The 21,047-nt window shown below is 43.4% G+C and overlaps 2 protein-coding genes across 2 annotated transcripts in view; one reads left to right on the forward strand and one right to left on the reverse strand.

The window, feature by feature from the left end:
• LOC105811899 (zinc finger protein 57-like) overlaps nucleotides 1–4,886 on the reverse strand; it is a 23,329-nt gene extending 18,443 nt beyond the window's left edge. Inside the window, exon 1 of the mRNA XM_012646190.1 lies at nucleotides 4,833–4,886. Within this exon, the coding sequence (XP_012501644.1) occupies nucleotides 4,833–4,835 (3 nt within the window). The 5' untranslated portion in view covers nucleotides 4,836–4,886. The remainder of the gene's footprint in view (nucleotides 1–4,832) is intronic.
• A 2,808-nt stretch (nucleotides 4,887–7,694) lies between these two features.
• LOC105811908 (zinc finger protein 709-like) lies at nucleotides 7,695–16,795 on the forward strand. Its single transcript, XM_012646203.1, has 4 exons — nucleotides 7,695–7,747; nucleotides 14,177–14,303; nucleotides 15,177–15,237; nucleotides 15,662–16,795. Exons 1-4 carry the CDS (start codon nucleotides 7,745–7,747, stop codon nucleotides 16,749–16,751), a joined length of 1,281 nt encoding a protein of 426 aa, XP_012501657.1. The 5' UTR covers nucleotides 7,695–7,744; the 3' UTR covers nucleotides 16,752–16,795.
• Nucleotides 16,796–21,047: the final 4,252 nt, after the last annotated feature.

Genomic DNA, 21,047 nt, shown 5'->3' on the forward strand with positions numbered 1-21,047 from the left:
AATCAAGGTCAAAGCACATGAACCCCCAGCCACCAGGGCCTGACCCAGTCCCTGCTCCCCTCTGGCCACCTCGACCTGCCCGCCCACCCTGATCTGCCCAGGTGACTGAATATTTTGTTCCCCTCTCGATGCGTGTGTCTCAACCCCTAACCCATTTTGAGTGGGGGTGGGGGGTTGGCACCCCCAAAAGGGCAACCATGAAGCCAAATCCTAAGACAGGCAGACTGGCCGGTTTCCTGCCTTGGCGTCCAGGAGGGGCAGAGGCCCCTTGCTCTAGCTGCGGCTGAATTCGTAGCCAACTAGATGCGAGACCCCAAAAACCCGTCAGCCACAGCTCCTGCTGTAGAGGGCTGGACCCACCCGGAGCCCCCGCAGGCACAGGTAAGTTAAGCTCCAACTTACAGTAACCTTTTCCTCATTTTCATAGCAAAAATCGCCCCCGGGGTGCAGACTTCAAATGCTAATGCTACATACAGTGCAGGAAGCAGTGTGTAAAGCTCCTGCACAGGCGCTAGAAAAACCCTCCTCTACGTGCTTTGGCCCGACCCTTCCCCTCAGAAAAGCCCTGTAAAACCAGCCCCCACACCGTCCTCGGGAGCAGCCCAGACTTTTCCTTCCTCAGTGTCGGCTCCCTTGTGCACAGCTGAATGAACTTTATAAACTTTTTTCTTTGTTGCTATGTCTGGTGGTCTCTCGATTGCTGTCCTGGGACATCCCAGGAAGCCAGGGACGACGGTAACAAGGCTGAGACATCCAATGCTTAAGACACCCACGTAGCGTTTGCAGAAGCTCCGGTCGTGATGGGAAAACCCGGCTGCTACTCAGTGGCTAGAGGCACTGGGATCCCTAGGTGACAGTGGTGTAGTCCCACAGGGCCATGAAAGTGACTGAACCACCATTCCATGGAAAACGACTGTCACCGTGAGAACAAGAAACCTGACACAGTCGTACACACGGTACGCTGCCACTGCGTTCAAAACCAGCCCAGCAGAAATCACATATATGGACTCGGGTGCACGCACTTACCACTCGCCCAGAGAGGGGCCCGGCCCGGGCAGTGCTCTCCAGCGGGGTGTCTGGGCCAAGGCTTCTCCGAGTCTTGGTCTGGCTCTCGTCACACAGAATCTCACTTTAGAATGTTTTGCTCGATTGTGCAATGGTTTATGCATTTTTCTATATATTATACAATGAAATATCATGAAATCAGTTTTTATAATTTATCCCAATGCCACATGAAAAGAAAACTCATCTGAACAGAGGAAGAAAAAGATGCACTACTCGCAGTGCACCCGTGTAAAATCTCTTAGCAGGTTAGGACGAGCACAGCTTGACAAAAGATACAATGAAAGGCAGTGTTCTTTAAAGAACATACAAATGACATAAAGTACAACCCATTCCCAATAAAATTAGGTACAAAAGGAATCCTATGACCTCACTGCTACTAGCGTTGCACTAGAGGTCCCATCCAGAGCCAGAGGAAACGTAAGAATTGCCTCTGTTCATAGCTCAAAGCATTACATATGCAAGACCCATAGAAACATGAAGAAAACCAGAGGATGGGGTTTAGTAAGCTTCCAGAATGTAAATGCAATATAAAAATAAATCTCACTATATTAATGTTTGAATTACTAGCAACAAGCAGTGTAAAAAAGTTTTTAGAAGATAACACAGACTATAAAAGCTACCTTAAGTTACAACTTTTCGACTTACTACAAATTTTAAGTGTTACACTGTGTCTAATGAAGGATATAAAATGATCATGGAAAAATTATAAAACACTGAATGACATCAGAGTAGAATGGAAAGAGGGCACACATTCTCAGAAAGAAAACTTTATGCCACCACGACAGCAGAGCTCTCGAATAGATCTTGGGTTTTAATAAAACTCCATTAAATCCAAAACCAGCTTCATTTTTTTTTTTTTTTAAAGCAAAAGCAAGTTTATTTAAGTAACAAAGAGCAGGAAGGTTTGCTCTATAGGCAGAGCAGCGGCTATCTCTCAGAGCAACAGAAAGCCTGTTTTGCTTTTTAATTCATGAAAAACTTCTTCTAAGAATCGAAATGAGAGACAAATATCTAAGAATAGCCAAGTGTTCCATAGAACAAGATGGAGGAACTTTCCTAAAACACATCAAGGCATTTAAATGACAATAGCAATTAGGAGAAGATGGTCTTAGCAGCGGCAGGATGGACAAATACATCAATAAAAAGGAACAGAAATCTCTGAAATGGGACCATCTGTTTATGGTACCTGAATCTGTAACAGCAAGTGTCGCCCACAGTGGTGGAAATGAGGGACATTTGAACACCTGGGGCAAGGACAGCTGGTTATCTGTGGGGGAATAAGGGATGTTCATATCAACTCCATGTACAATAATATAGTGCAGATCTCACTGTGAATGACGAAAGGAGAACACTGAGCAGAAAAAGTCAAGTGTTGTTATGAGTTCTAAGTACAGGGAGTGTTCATATGTATACATGTATGTTCATACGTATACATGTATACACACACACAAAACAGTAAGCTGCAAAGGAAGAGACTGACACGTTCAATTCTATTCAAATTAAGAAGAGTCCCCTCACCAGCACAGAATAAAGGGAATGAAAAGGTAAACCACAAACCGAGAGAGAATATTTGCAGCACCTGCAAATGAAAAAGCATGAGGCCCAGAGTATACAAAGAAATGAGAAACGTAAGAAAGCAATACACAGACAGATGAATTAAAGGCAAGGAAATGTACAGACTAGTTCACAGATGATGCAATACCACACAGGAAAAATGCTCAAATTCAATGCTATCCAGTAAAAAGCAATATATAATCACAAGCAGATCCCATTTCATACACTAGATGGACGGAAGTTAATTAGATAATTGCAAGTGCTGGTGATCACGTGGAAGGAATAAACACACAGTCACGAGGGGGCGGGGCAGTCAGTTCACACCCTCCACCAGCATTTTCTACTAAAGTTAAACTTACTCATAATCTACAACCCCCCAGTTTTTCTCTCAAGTGTAGAAAGTTAGGATGCATTTTGCACTTGGAGACAGAAGCAAGAATGACCGTTGTAGCATTGTTGAGTACCTCAAAAAATCAACTCGAAATTACCCACGCCCCAGAAGCCCTGGATGGATGAGCTAACTGGGCACCCACAGCCTCAGGTGCCAGGGAGTGTGCACAGGACCAAGGCAACAAAACCACGGAAAAGCCTTTTGTGGGGGTGGAGGGGGGTGCATAGTGACAGTAATATTCTGGTTGAAATTTAAAAGGAGGCAAAATTAAACAAAATCCTCCTTGGGGATAAATAATAGATGGTAAAGTTAGAAACTGGATGGTGGTCACCTGGGGGCCAGGAGAGAGATGAACAGATGTTAACCAATACCCAAGGCCTATTTGCTTATCTGAGTGGTGAGGCCACTGGTGTTCATATTATTAAACCTTAATGCAAAAACCAAACCAGCTGTTCAGAAACAGCCCCAAAGCAACCACAAGTGCAACCTCAGAAGGGACAAAGTGCCCCAGAGCACATCTGCAGGCTGATGGCCCCTGCAAAGATCTATAGCCTCTCTGGGCACAAACAGCTCCTGCTGTGGCTGTTCTGAGCACCTGAGGGTCCCCTGCCGGGGAAGGCGCTGGAGCAAGGCCCGACTGCACCTTCTTTGTCCTTGGAGCAGGCTCACTGGCAGCTGGAATCACTGAGTGCAGGCCACGCCTCCCTGCCCCAGGTGCTACAGACACCTGCTTCACTTTAACACGTTAACTGCTACACACACACACAAAATCAGAAAGTTTTCTTCAGGCCACATTTTCTATGAAAATAGAATAAAAACTTTCGAGTGTAATTTAAAGGTAAACGTAAATAGAAAAACGAAATCTAGTGACTTCTATTCATTGAATCCATGTTTTTAGAATTACAATATTAATTGCAACAAGAACGTCAACAAGTAAGATTTTATATATGCTTCACATGGCCCCGGGGTCAAAACTAGAGGGAGTGAAATACAACTCTCATGGCCGTCAGTGTGTTGAATGACACAAAGACCCCGCTCCCAGTGTCCAAGGAAGGAGAATCACGACTTTCACCCTGTGCTCAAGGAAGGGAAGGAAATTCAAGGGCATTTTTTATAGAATGAAGTCACTGGAAAATGCTTACCCTATCAGAAAACAGATACTGCATAATTACTACCCTCACGACAGCAAACTGTGTAAGTTACTCAGACTTGCACACTCCTCAGTTATACAGGTCACATTTTGGAGAATTTGCGTTAGTGACGCCCAGATGAACAGAAATGAAACAGGGTCACAAAATCTGCACCTTGTACGGAAGAGTAACTACGATTTTTAGGAACATTTGAATCCATCTCTTCATCTGCTTTTAGGTATGTAACCACGGACGTGCCTTTTCCCCATGGTTGTATTGGGACGTGGAATATTCCCGAGACATTCCCCCTCTTCACCTCCCCCACCGCCACCGCTCCCCCTCCCCCGCCCCGCGTATTAGCTGCGCCCCAGAGAAACAGGAGGCAGCACCGAGTGCGAAGGGCAGACCGGAGAAACTCACTGTTGCCGCTGAGCAGAAGGACCAAGGCCAGCAGGAAGACGTTACTTTACATTTACTCAAACCTACCGCCCCAGTAAAGGAATCCTCAGGGCTGCGCAGGACACACCTGACAGTCCCCAGGTGTGGGACCAGGTGGGACCAGGACAGGCCGGCCCCGCAAACCGCCCCCAAAGCCCGCTCGCTGGGGCTCCTCTCCGCACTTTCCCGGTTCCATCGCCTCCGCCGCCCCCAAACCACCCCGTCCCCTGACCGCCCCCGGCCCGCGCACTCACCATGTCCCGTCCGCTCCTCTCCCGGGCGAGCACTGCTGCCCGTGCAGGTGAGCGCGCCGGGGTCGAGGACACCTGGGCAGCTCAGAGCAGGTTGGGCTCGGGCATCCGGGAGAGCCGCGGCGCCTCGTACTCGGGGCCTGATTGGACAGAGCGTGTGGCCATGAGCCTCTGATTGGACAGTTCTCCAGTTCCCGCCCTCACAGCGCTCTGATAGGGCAGTGTTTTTTTTGGTACTCTTTCGCCACCGCCCCCCCTGGCTAAGCCTTTGATTGGACAGTGCTGCATACGTAAATAACGGTTCCGAGGCCCCGCCCCAGCGCCTTGATTGGACAGTTTTCAGTCCCTGGGGCCTCTGATTGGTTAGCTCTTCAGGCCCCCAACCCGGAATCCCTGATGGTACGATAACTTCCGACTCCGCACCTCCCCCTACAGTCTGAGGGACAGGCGCGTTGCGCACACCCGTGGCTGACACTGCGTGCCGGGGACCTTTACATCTGGGGGAACTTGTCCGGCCTGGGGCGGACACCAGCCTCTCCCCGAAGTCGGCGGCCCCTTCCGGACGCGCGCGGGAACTCCAGACTTTGCCTTTTGCTTGTCATACTTTAGATCAGGCAATCCCCCCACTCTCTGGGTGCCGAGTGCTGGCGACAACTTGGAACCCCCCCATCCCTAGTCTTCTCAGAACAACCAAAAGATAGATGTGTTTATTAAAATTGCGTATTTTACACTGGAAAGAAATTTGTTTTAGCTCAGTTTTTGAATGTGTCCCTAGAGAACTTTGATATGTACAAAGCTATAGTATCTCTAAGGCAACTGAATTGCCATTTCTTGCTGATTTAAAAAAAAACAATAAAATCTTATATAAATTTGGGATGACTCAATTAAACACTTAATAGAAACAGAGAAATTTCAGCACTTGAAAGTGACTGACAAAATGATGGTGTCTACATAAGACTTTACCCACGTGTAAGGAAAGACTGATTCCTCAATGGGGAGTTTAATAGGGGTATCAAGAAATATAAAGTTGTTTCTGATTCACACCAAAAAGCCCATCCCAGTCAATGAACCATTTGTTCTAGTTTCTAATAAGAGGGCAGTGTGTCTTGTAACTAAGATGGTAAAATAAGGCCACAGGCTTCTTTCCTAGTGGTCCTTAAATAATAAGGTCAGGGAGACAGACAACACCCTACATAAGCACATAGAAAATGATGACGGTGTGAATTCGAAGAAGAGATTCTTGGGTTTCTTTTAACTTTCTTTCTTTTTTTTTTTTAAGACACAGTCTCACTCTGTCACCTTGGACAGAGTGCAGTGGTGCCATCATAGCTGACTGCAACCTCAGACTCCTGGGCTCAAGTGATCCTCCTGCCTCAGCCTACCAAGTAGCTGGGACTACAAGCGTGTGCCATAAAACCCAGCCAATTTGTTTCTTCTTCTTCTTTTTTTTTTTTTTGTTTTGAGACAGAGTCTCACTCTCTTGCCCGGGCCAGAGTGCCAGAGTGCCGTGGCGTCAGCCTAGCTCACAGCAACCTCCAACTCCTGGGCTCGAGCGATCCTCCTTCCTGCCTCAGCCTCCCGAGTAGCTGGGACTACAGGCATGTGCCACCATGCCCGGCTAATTTTTATATATATATTTTTTTAGTTGTTTGGCTAATTTCTTTCTATTTTTAGTAGAGACGGGGTCTCGTTCTTGCTCAGGCTGGTCTCGAACTCTGAGCTCAAACAATCCGCCCGCCTCAGACTCCCAGAGTGCTAGGATTACAGGTGTGAGCCACCGTGCACATCCTAGAGATTCCTAATAGAGCCATTAATAAAAGTAAAGACATTGCTTCTGGGGCCTCTCCTCAAAAGGTAGTGTGAAGACAAACCTTAAGACTGAGACCAAGGGGTAAAAGTGGAGGTGCCGGGGAGAGGGAGGAGGAGATGGATCCTTACATCAAAAACCTCATTGATTTTGCGATCGATGGCTCGCGTCTGAGGGTGAGACAGAGGGTGGTGGTGCATCTACCCAGACCTCTGACAGCAGACTTTCCAAACAGGGAGTCGGGGTGCCACATACAGGGAATAACAAACTAACTGAGGGAAGGAAAAGAAATTTAAATCGTAACATTGACAGAAAAAATCCTGATCATACAATAAAATAATATAAATCTTAAAGAAGCAAGGCAGAATCGATCTCTTTTAAGTCCACCTAACCAAAAAACAAAAAAAAATAATCAACGAATTCTGAGACCAAACTAGAAAATATATGTTTTCCCTGAAAAATTCAGGCACAATAACATCAATTCTTAGTGTAGATGTTGATATATTATAGGCAAAGGTCCCTGGGAGGGCCTGCAGCCGTCCCCGAGGTCCCCAAAGCCCCAGGCTCATCCCTGGCCCTGCAGGACCCCAGGCCCTCCTGGCCTGTCCAGTCCCACCCTGGCTCCTCCTGCCTTGGACAGGGGGTTGCTCCCGTGGGGAAACTGAGTCTGGAATTCCGTGCACACCTGAGTCCCCGCGTCCAGGAGGAGGACGCAGGGGGAGATACCCCGCTGTCCGCCCCGGGCCTGACCGAGCTCTACCTAGAGGGGAAAGTCCTCCGACCTCTGTCCGGGTCCTGGGGAGGAAGCCGGGTGGGTAAGGGCAGAGGCTGAGACACCGCATTTCCGCCCGGCTTGGCCACGTGATCCCACGCCCGTCTGTCACTCGGCGGAACACTGAGCAATCACAGGCCTCCAAGCCTGGAGAATTGTCCAATCAGCGTTCAGGAGGCGGGGAGTGCCTGGAACATTGTCCAATCAGGCTCCGAGGGCGGGCCGTCACTGTCCCCGGGTGCCGCGCGCGCTCGGCCTGTCCCCGAGTGGCGTGGCGTCCCGGTCACCGGCGCGCTCCCCTCACGGGCCGCGGAGCTGCCCCGGAACGGGTGGGACATGGTGAGTCGCGGTGCCGGGGAGGCCGCACGCGGGAGAGACCCCTAGGGAGGGTCCAGGACCCGATCAGGCGGCCGCAGGGTGGTCCGGGGCCCGCCCGGCTCCCAGAGGCCTCCGGCGTAGGGGAAGTCGGTGCCCCGAGCCTGACCCCGAATCTCGCCGTCCGGCCAGCGGGTCCGGACTCCGCCCGGGACCCGGGACCCTCCCCGATCCTCACGGGCCGCCCCCCGCGCTCCTGAGGCCGCGGGTCCCGCCCATTGTTCGTGCGCAGTGCGGCCGATGTCCCTCTCCAGGGTTTTGGTGCCCGCGTCCCTCCGCTCGGCAGGAGCGGGCGGCCGGGCCCCCAGCCCCGCGGGCCTCCCCTAGGGCCTTCCTGGGACGGGCATCCCGGAGCCGCGGCGGGTCGGGGCCCGGGCTGGTGTCCTTTCAGCTGCCCAAGCTCGGGAACCCGCCGGGCTGCCCCGTAGGACAGCGCGGGGCTGGTGGGGGTCCCCGGGGCCGGGAGGAATCGCTAGGCCCCCCCACCATGTGAACAGCCCACCGCTGGGGCACGCGGAATCGTGCTTCCGTAAGTCCCAGTGTCCTTCTTGGGGACACGGTGGTTGGTCTCTTACCTGCAAGATGCTGGTAGTAAGGGGGGAAGACAGGTGACTCCCGGCCCTGGGCTCTCACACACAAGGAGGAAACAGTAACCAAGACACGAGAGGACCCCGAACCTGGAAGGGAGTGTAACGACCCGAAAAGCAAAGTGCACTTCACACACACAGCTGGGACACGATCAGTTGGGATGTTGGTGACTTTGTGTCCTGGAACTCTTGTAACAAATGGCCATAAACTGGATGGCTTTAAAGAACAGAAATTTACTCTTTGACGGTTCTCTAGGGGTTAGCTTTCTCAGATCTGGTCTTTTCTTTCGAGTGCGAATCAATGGGATTCCTTGAGAACACTACTGGGGGAAAGAATCTTGGAAAAAATAGAGAAAATCTCCCTTCCACTGTGGCTGCAGAAAAAAATGAATACGGGTTTACAAAAAGAGTGAGGGAAATAGATTGGTGAATTACAAGGATTCACAAAAATATCAGTTACTCTCCTGTGCAGAGTGGAGAATTTGGGATTTTCTGTGTCCTGTTACCTCGACTTCAGAAATAAATGCTGAATCCCAGGAGATGAGACTTGTAACACTAGACATGTGCAAATATGACTGTTTAGGAATAATCTGGTAGAATGGAAATAATTACTACCTGGCATCATGCATCCAAGGCCCACTCCCACTTTAGGGCCAGTGCTGTGGCTCTTGCCTTCATCTGGAAGGATCTTTTCACACCCTGCAAGTCTGGGCCCACCCTTTGCTTTTCCATGAAGCTTACTCTAAACACCATAATTAATTCTGCACATTTCATTCCCACTGTCTTCATCCTCTGGAGTTTGCTGTCCTCCCTCTTCCCCAGAGCACGTATCCCCTCCACAGAAAATACATGATTTCATTTTGTTTTGACTATCTGACTTACCAAGCTTCCTTGACCATAAGGCTTTAAAAGAGGAGAGCTTTTTACTTCTCATCGGTTTACTACATCCAAGTGTTTGGCGCATACTATGCACTCAAGTTATTTTTGATGAAATGGAGGGACCTTGGTGCCCTGGCATTGAGTTTCTCAAATGTAAAAAGCTAGAAATAGAATCAACACTTTGATAAAGGATGAGCTGGGATTACTTTGAATCTGTAGATGGATTCAAAGGTGGGTTTACATCATTACAATATGGAGCTTTCCAATCCATGAACTTGGTATGTCTTTGTATTAATTTTGATCTTCCTTAATTTCTGCCAGTAATGTTTTATTGTTTTCTTCATAAATGTTTTACAAAACCTTTGTTAGACTTCTGACTCTGCATTTAACACTGATGTTGACTGAAGTGGTATCTTCTAAAATACTATTACTAATACATAGAAATAAGTGGATTTTTGAGCATTGTTCTTTTAACCAGTGTCTTCATTAAGTGCAAAATAGATTTTAATTATTCATCTGTAAGTTCTCCGAATCTACATGCAAAATATCTGCACAATTTCAACACTTCTGTTCATTTTACCTTTCATTTCTTTTACTTTAGTTTACTCACTAGGACTTCAGGGTCCTGAAGTAGCATAAACACACTGTGCACCCGTCCTTGTCTTCTTGACAAGAAACAGTTTACTATTTCAAAATTTTCAATTAACACTGCAGTAGATTTTTTATGCACCCTCTCCCCCAACTAGCCACATTCTTTCTCATTGTAATGTATTACATTTTGATATCTATTAATGATAGTGACGTAACATTCATATTTTTGGGTCTAAGGACATGAATTATGGTTTTTCATTAATGTGGTAAAATGTAATTTCTGAATCAATTTCTAAACACTTTTGCATTCCTGGAATAAAATGAGCTTCGTTGTGCTTTTTAAATATTTTATTTTATTTTTTTACCCAAGAACATAGATTCAAGTTGTGTTGAATATACCCTCCCGGTGGTGCTTTATTATGCATATTATTCATTACTCCATTTAGGGTACTAATGTCTTTTATAGACTTTTGCATTTATTTATTAATGATATTATATTTAATTTTTTAAAGTTATACTGTTAAGCTCTTGGCATGTCTCTAAAAAAGTAATTACATCCTACATTTATAATTATCAATCTCTTTAATAATTAGTAAAACTGGCCGGTAAAACAATTTGAGATTTTTGTTTCCTGTGTGTGAATATTTTAAAACACCCTTTTATTTTCTTTCAACTACTGAATACTATGGCAGGCCTCAGATTTTAACATTTTATTGTATTTTTTTGTTTTTTTTTTTTTTTGAGACAGAGTGTCGCTCTGTTGCCCTGGCTAGAGTGAGTGCCGTGGCGTCAGCCTAGCTCACAGCAACCTCAAACTCCTGGGCTCAAGCGATCCTCCTGCCTCAGCCTTCTGAGTAGCTGGGACTACAGGCATGTGCCACCATGCCCGGCTAATTTTTTCTATATATTTTTAGTTGTCCAGCTAATTTCTTTCTATTTTTTTTAGTAGAGATGGGGTCTCGCTCTTTCTCAGGCTGGTCTCGAACTCCTGAGCTCAAACGATCCGCCCGCCTCAGCCTCCCAGAGTGCGAGGATTATAGGTGTGAGCCACTGTGCCCGGCCTAACATTTTATTCTAGATAATTCCTCTCCTGTCATGTTTAATCCTTGTAACATTCTAATTAGCATACTTTTCATTTGTAACTTTATTAGTTCCTGCTTTATTTTTCTTGAAGAAAGTTGCCAAAGGTTTGTCAATTTGTTTTCAAAAGATATATATATTTATTTAGCCTATTTTTATATCATTAATTTTGCCCTCCACTTTTCTTTCTACACCTTTTTCCTTTATGCTACTGTTCATTTTCCAAAATCTTGAGTTCATTTTTAGCCGTCCATACTGCTCTGTCCTTCCTTTTGGGAGTCAGTGATATTTCTACTGTTGGCTGGCATGAGGGACAATGGCCATCTCCTTTGATTCTGTTGCCTCTCAGTTGGGACTTGGTGAAGCTGACAAACACTTGAGACCTTTCCTGGGATTTCTGTGAAATTATGACACTCTGTTTCTAATTCTTTAGAGTTGAAAAATGCAGGGACATTAAACAAAAACAAAAACAAATCCAAGTATCCATTTCCAGTGTGACCTCAGCTGGTTGTTTCACTGTTTTTATTTTACTCTGCACTAGATCTATTTGCTCATACGTTTCTCACTCTACAGGCCCTCCTGTGTTTTATTTATAGTGCCTACCCCATTACCGATATTATATCTGATTTACTGCCCTTCCCCTACGAATTTGAGAATCATATGGTTCAGAAATTTTTCCTTTTAAGTGCTGTATCTCTATAGCATATGTATATAGTAGGAACTGTCTAAATGTCACCTAGATCGGTTTTAGCAAATGAATGAGCCAGAGAGTTATAGGCATGGAGGAACAACTTGCTTGAGACACAGGGCTCCAGCAGAAGGAGCCCAGGGATGTCCGAAGAGAAGTTTCATTTTTCTAGTCTCCACAGGGTCTAGACCTGCACTGTCCAGGACAGCAGCCACTGGCCACATGTGGCTGTTGAGCACTTGAAATATAGTTAGTCAAAACTGGCCTGGGTTCTATGTGCGAAACACATGCCAGACTTGTAGGACTTAGTATGATGAAAAGAATACAAACTATCTCAAGGATTATTGGGTACATGTTGAAATGACATTTGTATTTAATGGATAAATAAAATATACCATTAAATATAAAGTTAGTATAAATATAAATAAGTTAATTCCAATAGTTCTTTTGATAATATGGATTATATATGTGGTCTGCATTGTATTCTTATTGGATGGGATTTCTCTAGATTAAGGATTGGCAGATTATCATCTACAGGCCAATTCCACCCTGCCACCTATTTATGTCAATAAAGTTTTGACACACAGCCACATCCATTCTTCTATATGTTGTGTGTGGCTGCTTTTGTGCCACAGAGTTGAGCAGTTACAACAGAGACCACGTGGCTGAGAAATCCTAAATAATGCACTGTCCATTTACAAAGTTTGCTGACTTCTGTCCTAGATCATCTGTAATTCGTGTTGAGTAGTAGCCGTAATAATACCGTGAGGTATGTGCAGAAATACAGGTATTAGGAGTTTAAGCTTGGAAGCCAAGCAGACCTGTAACACTGATTGGGTAACACTGAGTATGTTAATAATTCACCGTGTCTTAAGTTTCTTCTGCTATATATTGATTGTAATGATATGTCTACTTGGAAGATTTATGAGGATAAATGAATAAGCTGATGTGTGGGAATTTATGTGCAAAACATCTCACACAGGGGTGCTCAACAGCACATTTTATTACTATTGTTGTGATGGAGAATGTTACGGGCTTCATGGCTTTCAAATGTCACCTGACACACAGTAGTGGAGGAGGTGGTTGGATTTTGTCTGTAGAGTGAAAGTTGTTGTTGGACAACACTGGATTCCAGTGTACCTAGAGTAATTAAAGGATGCCCAGGCATCTGACCTCACTTACTGACCTCACAAGCAGAGTGTCCCATTCTGGAGCATTCTAGTTCTACCAGTTGTTCATTGTGCAGGCAAATTGCAGCACCTGTGTTGCAGTGTGGCAGCCTGCATTGGCACCCCTGCATGTAGAAGCCAAGGGGATGATGTGTTTTCTAAGAGACCAGGTTTTCTGGGGATCCTGCTATCGGATTCCATGCTCAACGGCGGGGGAGTTACACTTGTCTGCATGCCAAGGGGTTTGGAAATGGTCACTGTGTGTAGAGCTCCCAGGAGCCTAGTATATAAGTCATATTTCTGAATTTTCAGACAGTGGGAGTGGATGTTCTTTTGGAGGAAAGTGTCACCTGATCCCTTTATGAATTTCTCATCTTAGCAAATTCACAAACTTTTCTGGACTTCAATTAACTTACTTTCTACAGTAGGACTTAGGACATTTTCTTCCCAGGCATGAAGGAGCACTCTTTTCTGGAGGAGACAGGGCTGTTCTGAGATCACATGGCCACGGTCTGTGTGCTGAGGGAGCTGTCACCTTACCTGGTGGCTAGCAGCACCTAGGCCCCTGAATGTGGGATTGTGGTGAAGTCTGAACCTTTGTGCTTCCTTTCTCTTGTTGGAGCCCAACTTATCAATACATTGCCTGTCTGCTAGAAGAGGATGTAGAAAAAGGAGAGTTGCTGTTTTATAGAAAAATATGTCACAAATAAGTAAATATTAATGCTTCTCATAAAGAATATTCTTATTCCACCAGATAGGCCTGTCAGTTTATAAGGATTGGGGTTCTTCAAGGAAATATATCTATCTCAGGGGCCTGGGTTCAAGGTTGGGCATAATCAGTCCTCTGGGAATCAAATTGCTGGTGGAGGGGTAAGAAAGGAAATACTCCCAGGCCCTCAATGTGTTTTCATTCATTAAAACCTCATTCAGGTTGTTGCCTGTCATGACCCTTGTTGCCTGTCATGGTGAGAGCTATAGTGGGCAAATGAAGAAGGAGAAATCATGTTCATCAGAAGGAACTGATGTTTTTAAAAGAAATAACTTTCGTTTGTACAGCATTTCCTTCATTTCTCCAATGTATTGTGGTCTTTTCTGGACCCTTCAGATGGAGAGGAAGCATGGAAGAGAAGTAGTCACAGTCAAACTGCAGAGAGATAAGTTCATCAGAGGTGCTGTTAAATCTCGGAGGCAGGATGGGATAACTGCAGAAGAGGGTGCTGAAATAGAGGGGAAGTAATAGGATGATGGAGCCTTAGAGTAGATGGGAGGCCACAGAACCACGTGTGAACTTGCTATGATTTGATTCTCAGTCCTCCAGTGCGGGCAGCCTCGTCCTCCCTCATGCACACACTGGTGGAGAATGGTTTCTCACTGAACCAGAATTTGTTCAATGTTTCAGGACTCAGTGGTCTTTGAGGATGTGGCTGTGGACTTCACCCCAGAGGAGTGGGCTTTGCTGAATCATGCTCAGAGGAACCTCTACCGAGACGTGATGCTGGAAACCTTCAGAAACCTGGCCTCAGTAGGTAAGGATGACACCATTCCTTCACTTAGTCATTTAGAGTACAAGTATTCCCTAGCTATTGAGCTTGTCCCAAAATTTGGGCTGAACAATGGGAATTTACTGCTAAGTAAGACAGACGTGGTCACATTACTTATGGAACACATTGTCTAATAGTTTTCTCATGGACTACTACTACATAAGCCTACTTTTTCTCTTAAATGCTTTTGGCCTCCTGAAGGGTTATAACTCTGTGCCTTAGAGGAACAGCCCTTGTTGAGGAACATTACATTTGGAAATATTAATGAACAAAATAAATGAATCTTCTTACTGAGGAAGGTAAATTTGGCAGATTCCTTGGCTTCATTGTTTGATTTTTCATCTATCCTCTCAAAATGGCCTTGTCCGAAGGGAAAGACCATCTATATTTCCTTGTCTAAAGTTAGGATCTGGGCAGATGCATTTATCCATTTCCTTTCCAGTTGCTTTCCTGGTAACAAGGCATACATATTCCCATTTGTCTCTATTTGTGTTCTTGGAAGTATTTTCAGTACATTGTCTACCATTTTGTCTTCTAGTTTTTATTACTGTTAAATTCCTGAAACAGCTAAAACTCCTGAAAGTCTTTTTTGCTGAAAAGTGCATTCTTCCTTATAAAATTTGTTTATTTTTGGATCACTATTTGAAAAGGAATGTTCGTGTTCCCTACTTATTTTCTTGCCTTCATTCTACTAGTTCTTTCCAAAGAAAGTAAATTTTGTTACCATTTGTTTTATATTATAACACACAACTTAAAATTAATGGGTAAAATCCTCTGCACTGTATATTTGGAAAGAAATATGAAGTGAACAGAATATACTATGATTCATAAAAAATGATTCCTGGTTTTTCATTTTAGGAGAAAACTGGAAATGTTATGGCATTGAAGAACATTACAAGAACCAGGGGACATATTTGAGGTGAGTGACATTCTCATAAGAGAAAGTAATGTCTCAGGAGAGAGCATTGGCGTGCCATTTGTATGTGTGTGTGTGTGTGTGTGTGTGTGTGTGTGTGGGTATGTATGCATGTTGATATGTCAGATATTAAACATTCACAGAAAATTTTCATCAGTTTTATAAAAGTGATGCAGATGTGGATTGAGACATACTTCAGTTGTAAATAATTATTAAGAAAAAAAACCCAATTTAAGAAAACACTGAAAATGATACCTGTGGTTGAGCCCTCTGTCAGAGCAGTCAGCTCACATCACTTTGAAACAATTCCAAGAGGTCAAAAGATATACACATTCACTGGAAATGGTGAACATAATCATATTAATCATTGATAGCCATCAACAAATCATTAATAAAAAATTGATAATATGTTTACTCTTTTCAACAGAAGTCACGTGGTGGAGATACCCCCAGAAAATAATGAAAGAAATCAAGGTGGAGAAACCTTCAACCAGATTCCAAAACTTAATGGGCATAAGAGACTTTCTACTGGAGTAAAATCCCATGAAAACAATAAGTTTGAAAAAGCCATCATAAATACTTCATCCCTAAAGAGTCGCATAGCATCATCTCAACATGGACAAAAACCCTATCAATGTAAGGAGTGTGGGAGAACTTTTATTTGTTACTCATCCTTTAGGGCACATGTAAGAGCTCACACTGAAGAGAAACCCTATGCATGTAAAGAATGTGGAAAAGCCTTTATATACTTCTCCAAACTTAGAGTACACATAAGAACGCACACTGGAGAGAAACCTTACGAATGTGAAAAGTGTGGGAAAACCTTCAGATCTCCCTCAAACCTTTGGACACATAGAGAAACTCATACTGTTGAGAAACCTTATTCTTGTAAAGAGTGTGAGAAATCCTTCTCTTCTCCCTCTTCCCTTAGAAAACACATGAAAGTTCACAGTGCAGAGAAAGCCTATGAATGTAAGGAATGTGGGAAAGCCTTTCTTCATTCTTTTTACCTGATCATACATGCAAGAATGCACACTGGAGAGAAAGCATACAAATGTGTGGAATGTGGGAAGGCCTACAGTTGGCCCTCAGACCTTAGGATTCACATAAGAACACACTCTGGAGAAAAGCCTTATGAATGTAAACAATGTGGAAAATCCTTCAGTTCTCCCTCATCCTTTAAGGGACACATGAGAACTCACACTGGAGAGAAACCATACGCATGTAACGAATGTGGGAAAGCCTTCAGTAGTCCTTCATACTTTAGAACACATGTGAGAATTCACACTGGAGAGAAACCCTATACATGTAAACAATGTGGGAAGGCCTTCAGTTGGTCATCATCTTTTCGAGGACATTTGAGAACTCACAGTAGAGAGAAACCCTATGAATGTAAGGAATGTACAAAAACCTTCAGTAGACTCTCATCCTTACAAAGACACGTAAGAATTCACAATGGAGAGAAACTACCTAAATGTAAGCAATGTGGAAAAGCCTTCTGTAGTCCCCATCCTTAAAAAAACATATAAGAACTCACACAGGAGGGAAAACCCTACGTTAGTAAGTAACATGGGAGAGCTTTGATGAAGATTACTTAATGTACACAACAAATTTCATATGGTTAGAAAATTTTTGTAAAGATTTTAAATATAGTGTTGGCCTTGTTAGTGCCTTATGCTTCAAGTAGACCTCTAGCACATTATTTCCAGTTCTGTTTGAGAAAAACACTTAGGAGATATGTATTTCTTTAAGTATTACTTTGCAAGGGCTGCTATAACAAATTGCCACTAAATTGGTGGCTTGATGACACAAATTTATTCTAATTCTAGAGGCTAGAAGTCTGAAATCAAGGTGTCATTAAGGTTGGTTTGTTTTGGACATTCCCAGGGAGACTCTGATCTCTCCAAGCTTCTGGTGGCTACCAGCAATGCTTGGTGTTCCTTGGCTTGTAGACATCTCTGCCTCCATCTTCCCATATCCTTCTCCTCTAAGAGTTTTATCCCCTTCTCTTGTAAGGCATTAGATTCAGGGTCTACCCTAATCCATCATGATCTTGAGAACCTTAATGACTACATCTGCAAAGATGCTTTTTCCAAATAAGGTTGCATTCACAGGTTCTTGATAGATATATCTTTGGGGGCCACCATTCTGTTACATACCTGGTCAGTCAAATTATATAACTTTTGGTATATATAGTTTAAATTATGAATTACTTATGCAAAAATTGTCATATTTGTAATATAAAGTTTTTCAGACTCATCTTTCAGAAGTGTGTTGCTAACTGTTTGGATTTTAGATATATTTATTTCCAATTTTCATTATGTTCCAGACATGTAGCTATTATGTTAATGATACTTTAGTATCATTAGGATTTTATTTCTGGCCTAACATCACAGATACTGGAATTTATATATCTGATACTTATCCTCTCTTTCCTCCTTTCTAACACACTATTTGTGATGCTCTTAGTCTTTAGTATTAAAAAATGTATATTCAGTATTTTTTTTCTAGCTACTAGGCACAATATTTCATTGTCCTGGGAAGAACTGCTAAACACCAGGCTGTTGAATGAGGACACTCTCATCTGACTTATTTTCCTCTTTTGCTGTTTTCTGTTTATCCTAGCTCCTGGCTGAGAATTGGACACAAAAGTTTTGTATTAAAAAGATAGAACTTGTTGTTTAAAGATGACAAAATCTAGAGTAGATGCATGGTGCAAGATTCCCCTTTCAACATGGGTACATGTTCCATATTTCCCAGAATCTCTTCCCTATATTGTTGCAAATTAAGAGTTGACCAGAGGCAAAATTTGCATGAGATCTGGAAAGCAGAAATGAATACAACATCATAGTTTTTGGAGCTACCATACAGGGAGATAAACATACAAGGTGCATAAGGGCTTGAAAGGCACCCATTTCCAGCTGTTTTTCCTGCTTTCTGGGCCCACCAATAAAGGATGGCCACAAACCAAACACCATACCTCCATTGTTGGTGACTTCCACAGACATCTCCAGCAGCTCTCCTGACACAGATCTACTTCCATGCTCATCCTTCCACAATGCCCACACAAGCCACTTGTTTGTACTTTTGTGGTTGGTGACTATCACTGTTGCTCCGACTCCCCTTTGTCTAGTTCTTACCAAATTCGTTCTAGGTCTAGTTTGTGTACTGAATATCTCCTTCCATGCATCTAGTGGCCCTGTGTTCTTGGCTCCACCCTGAAAGTTACACCTGTGGCATCAGAAAACACATAGGACTTTGTTTCCTGATTGCAACGTTGACTGGTTGCGTTTACCCTGTATTTTTTGTTTCCAGACAATTCCATATGAATAATAGACACCTTGTAGATATATGAAGCAGACTGTAGGAGTTTTCTGTTATTCAGAGCTGAATGCAATCTAAACAATAAACTCAATATGTGTTAAGTAATTATCATTTTTAAATTTGGAAAACCTACATTTTGTATGCCAAACACAAGGTTCTGTCTATATTTCTTAGAAAAATCCTAGCACTGTTTTTATACTTGCGCTGTACTTAAATTTTTAACTTAATTTTTCATGGACTGAGAAAGGATATGTCAAAGTGTTCCAATACAATTATTAATTGTCAAATTAATTTTGTAATTTTATGTTTTTAAACATGTTAGGTCTGAGGCCATAGTGCTAAATGTTTTTGAACTTTTTAAATGTGATTTTAAAAATTCTTTTAATGTTTAACAATTTTCTCATTAAAATGACTTATTCATAAGAAGAAAAGATTACATATTGGTTACGTCAATGCCCACCAGACAAAAACCATGAGAAACACACTTGCAGTTGAACAAAGTTGGGTTTGTTGGCTTATTTCAATGGAGTGACTGCATAGCATGGGGAACAATGGGACATCTCAGAAACTGCATGTTACATTGGACTTTCTTTACGTGACTTGGGGTGGCTTCAAGGAAGCAGGCTTTGCACTAGGTTGGATGTTGTCAGAAGTTTACATTAAAGTTAATTCAGCAGGCTTTCGTTGCTGAAACCCTGCACTTTCCATAGAAAGCACTGGTCCTTGACCAGATAGATTATCCTAACAATGTGACTTATGGCGAATGCCTGTTATTGTATGCCTGAGGCCACAGACAAGGCTGTATGTGTTTGACCTGAGACGAGCTGGAGACTAAGTAGCTAATGTCAGTCATTTGGATGCTACATGGCTACATGACTGACCTCCCATAAAATCCCCGGACACCTAGCCTCAGATGAGCTTCTTTGATTGGCAACACTTCACAAGTTGTCAAACATCATTGCCAGGAGTGCCTCTTGACTCCACTGAGAGGACAACTGAAAGCTTTTGCCTGATTTCTCCTGAAATTCACCTTAATTCCCTTTCCCTTTGCTGACTGTAATCTGTGTCCTTTCCCCATGATCATGACTATAACAGCTATCCTGAATCCTGTCAAACCTACTGAATCATTGAGCCTGAGGATGCACTTTGGGAACTTCTGATACAGGAAGTGAATATAATTTTATGATTGGAAATTTTAATAGTTCTCATCGAGAAGCCAGGAAGCATGGACTTGAGCTAAAACTAACTTGTAAAGAAGCAGAAGCCACTTTCATCAGTTAGAGCAGGGGAATATTTCATCATTTTGTGCTTTGCATAATTCCTTTTATTCTGCGTAATGGCACGATTACATAGCACTAGTGAATTGGGTTCACTATGCGCTAGTTACCACTAGCCTGAGTGCAGTGAGGACACCCATGCACGTAGTAAGTTACATGGAGCAGGTTTATTACATACAGATAGGCAGAAAGGGACTAGGGAGGCCTAGGATTCATTGTGAACTGATTCCTCAAGGCTCAGAAGGCTCTCTGGAGCAGATGGAGCCTCAACTACACATGCCTCACTTGCACCACACCTAAGGACCCCAAAAGGTGGCTGGTCCCAGGCCATATACGTCAGGGGAAACATGACCGGCTGGGCTAAAGCATTAAATAACAGCCTGTGTTTTTTGGAGGGGGGGTGCGGAGGGGGAATGGAATAGAACTCAAGTAGCCAGCTCCACCCTTATCTCAAGATATTGCATTCCCAGTACATTCTGGTTAGTACATTCTGCAAGTGAGAGGAGGGAGAACTGTCCTGCACTCTGTTTTTGCCTCGCTCCACCATGATCACCCACTGGCCCTGTGTAATGGTGGTGTCATGAAAAATTGTTTCTGTTCAACAGAACACCAAGGCTAAGGAGAGACGCCAAGCCAGGTTCTCAGGGGCTGATTTTTCTATGTAAACAGTTGCATATCGCTTACTATACATCTGCCATTGTTTTAATTGTTTCCCATAAATTCAGTTAACATACATAAATTCAGTGAACCCTCCAAAACTATAATGTAGACACTTTTATCATTTCCTTTTATGAGTTAACTGAGGCCTGCCCATTACAAAGTTGGCGAGTGATTAAGACAGGATCAGGATTCAAGACAAGTCCTTCTAGCTCAAAGACCATGCTCCTTACTCTGTTTGAGACTCTCTTATGTACCAGGCATTGTAAGCTCAAAACAAACAAAAAAAAATTAGTCTCAAAATTAATGAAGGCATGGTAGACTGTCAGCTTAGAAGCCATAAATAAGTCCTTGCAGTTCCTGTCCATGTATTTTTGTGGGAAAAGAGATATTTTTATGTTTTTTTTTCCTTTTTTTTATTTATTCCTGGTGAAACCTTTAATCCAAGAGATGTTGGACTTTACTCTTTACTCCAAAGAGTAAAGATTTTAATGTAAAAAGTTCAGATTTTGTATAAAAGATACTGGAGGGAAAAAAAATCCACACCAAGGAAGA

This window comes from Propithecus coquereli, unplaced genomic scaffold, assembly GCF_000956105.1.
Source record: "Propithecus coquereli isolate 6110/MARCELLA unplaced genomic scaffold, Pcoq_1.0 Scaffold241, whole genome shotgun sequence".
NCBI lineage: Eukaryota > Metazoa > Chordata > Mammalia > Primates > Indriidae > Propithecus > Propithecus coquereli.

Coding starts and splice junctions, on each gene's coding strand:
- LOC105811908 (XM_012646203.1), top strand. Junction 14,304..15,176: donor CAGAAACCTGGCCTCAGTAG/GTAAGGATGACA, acceptor TTTTCATTTTAG/GAGAAAACTGGAAATGTTAT. Junction 15,238..15,661: donor AACCAGGGGACATATTTGAG/GTGAGTGACATT, acceptor TCTTTTCAACAG/AAGTCACGTGGTGGAGATAC.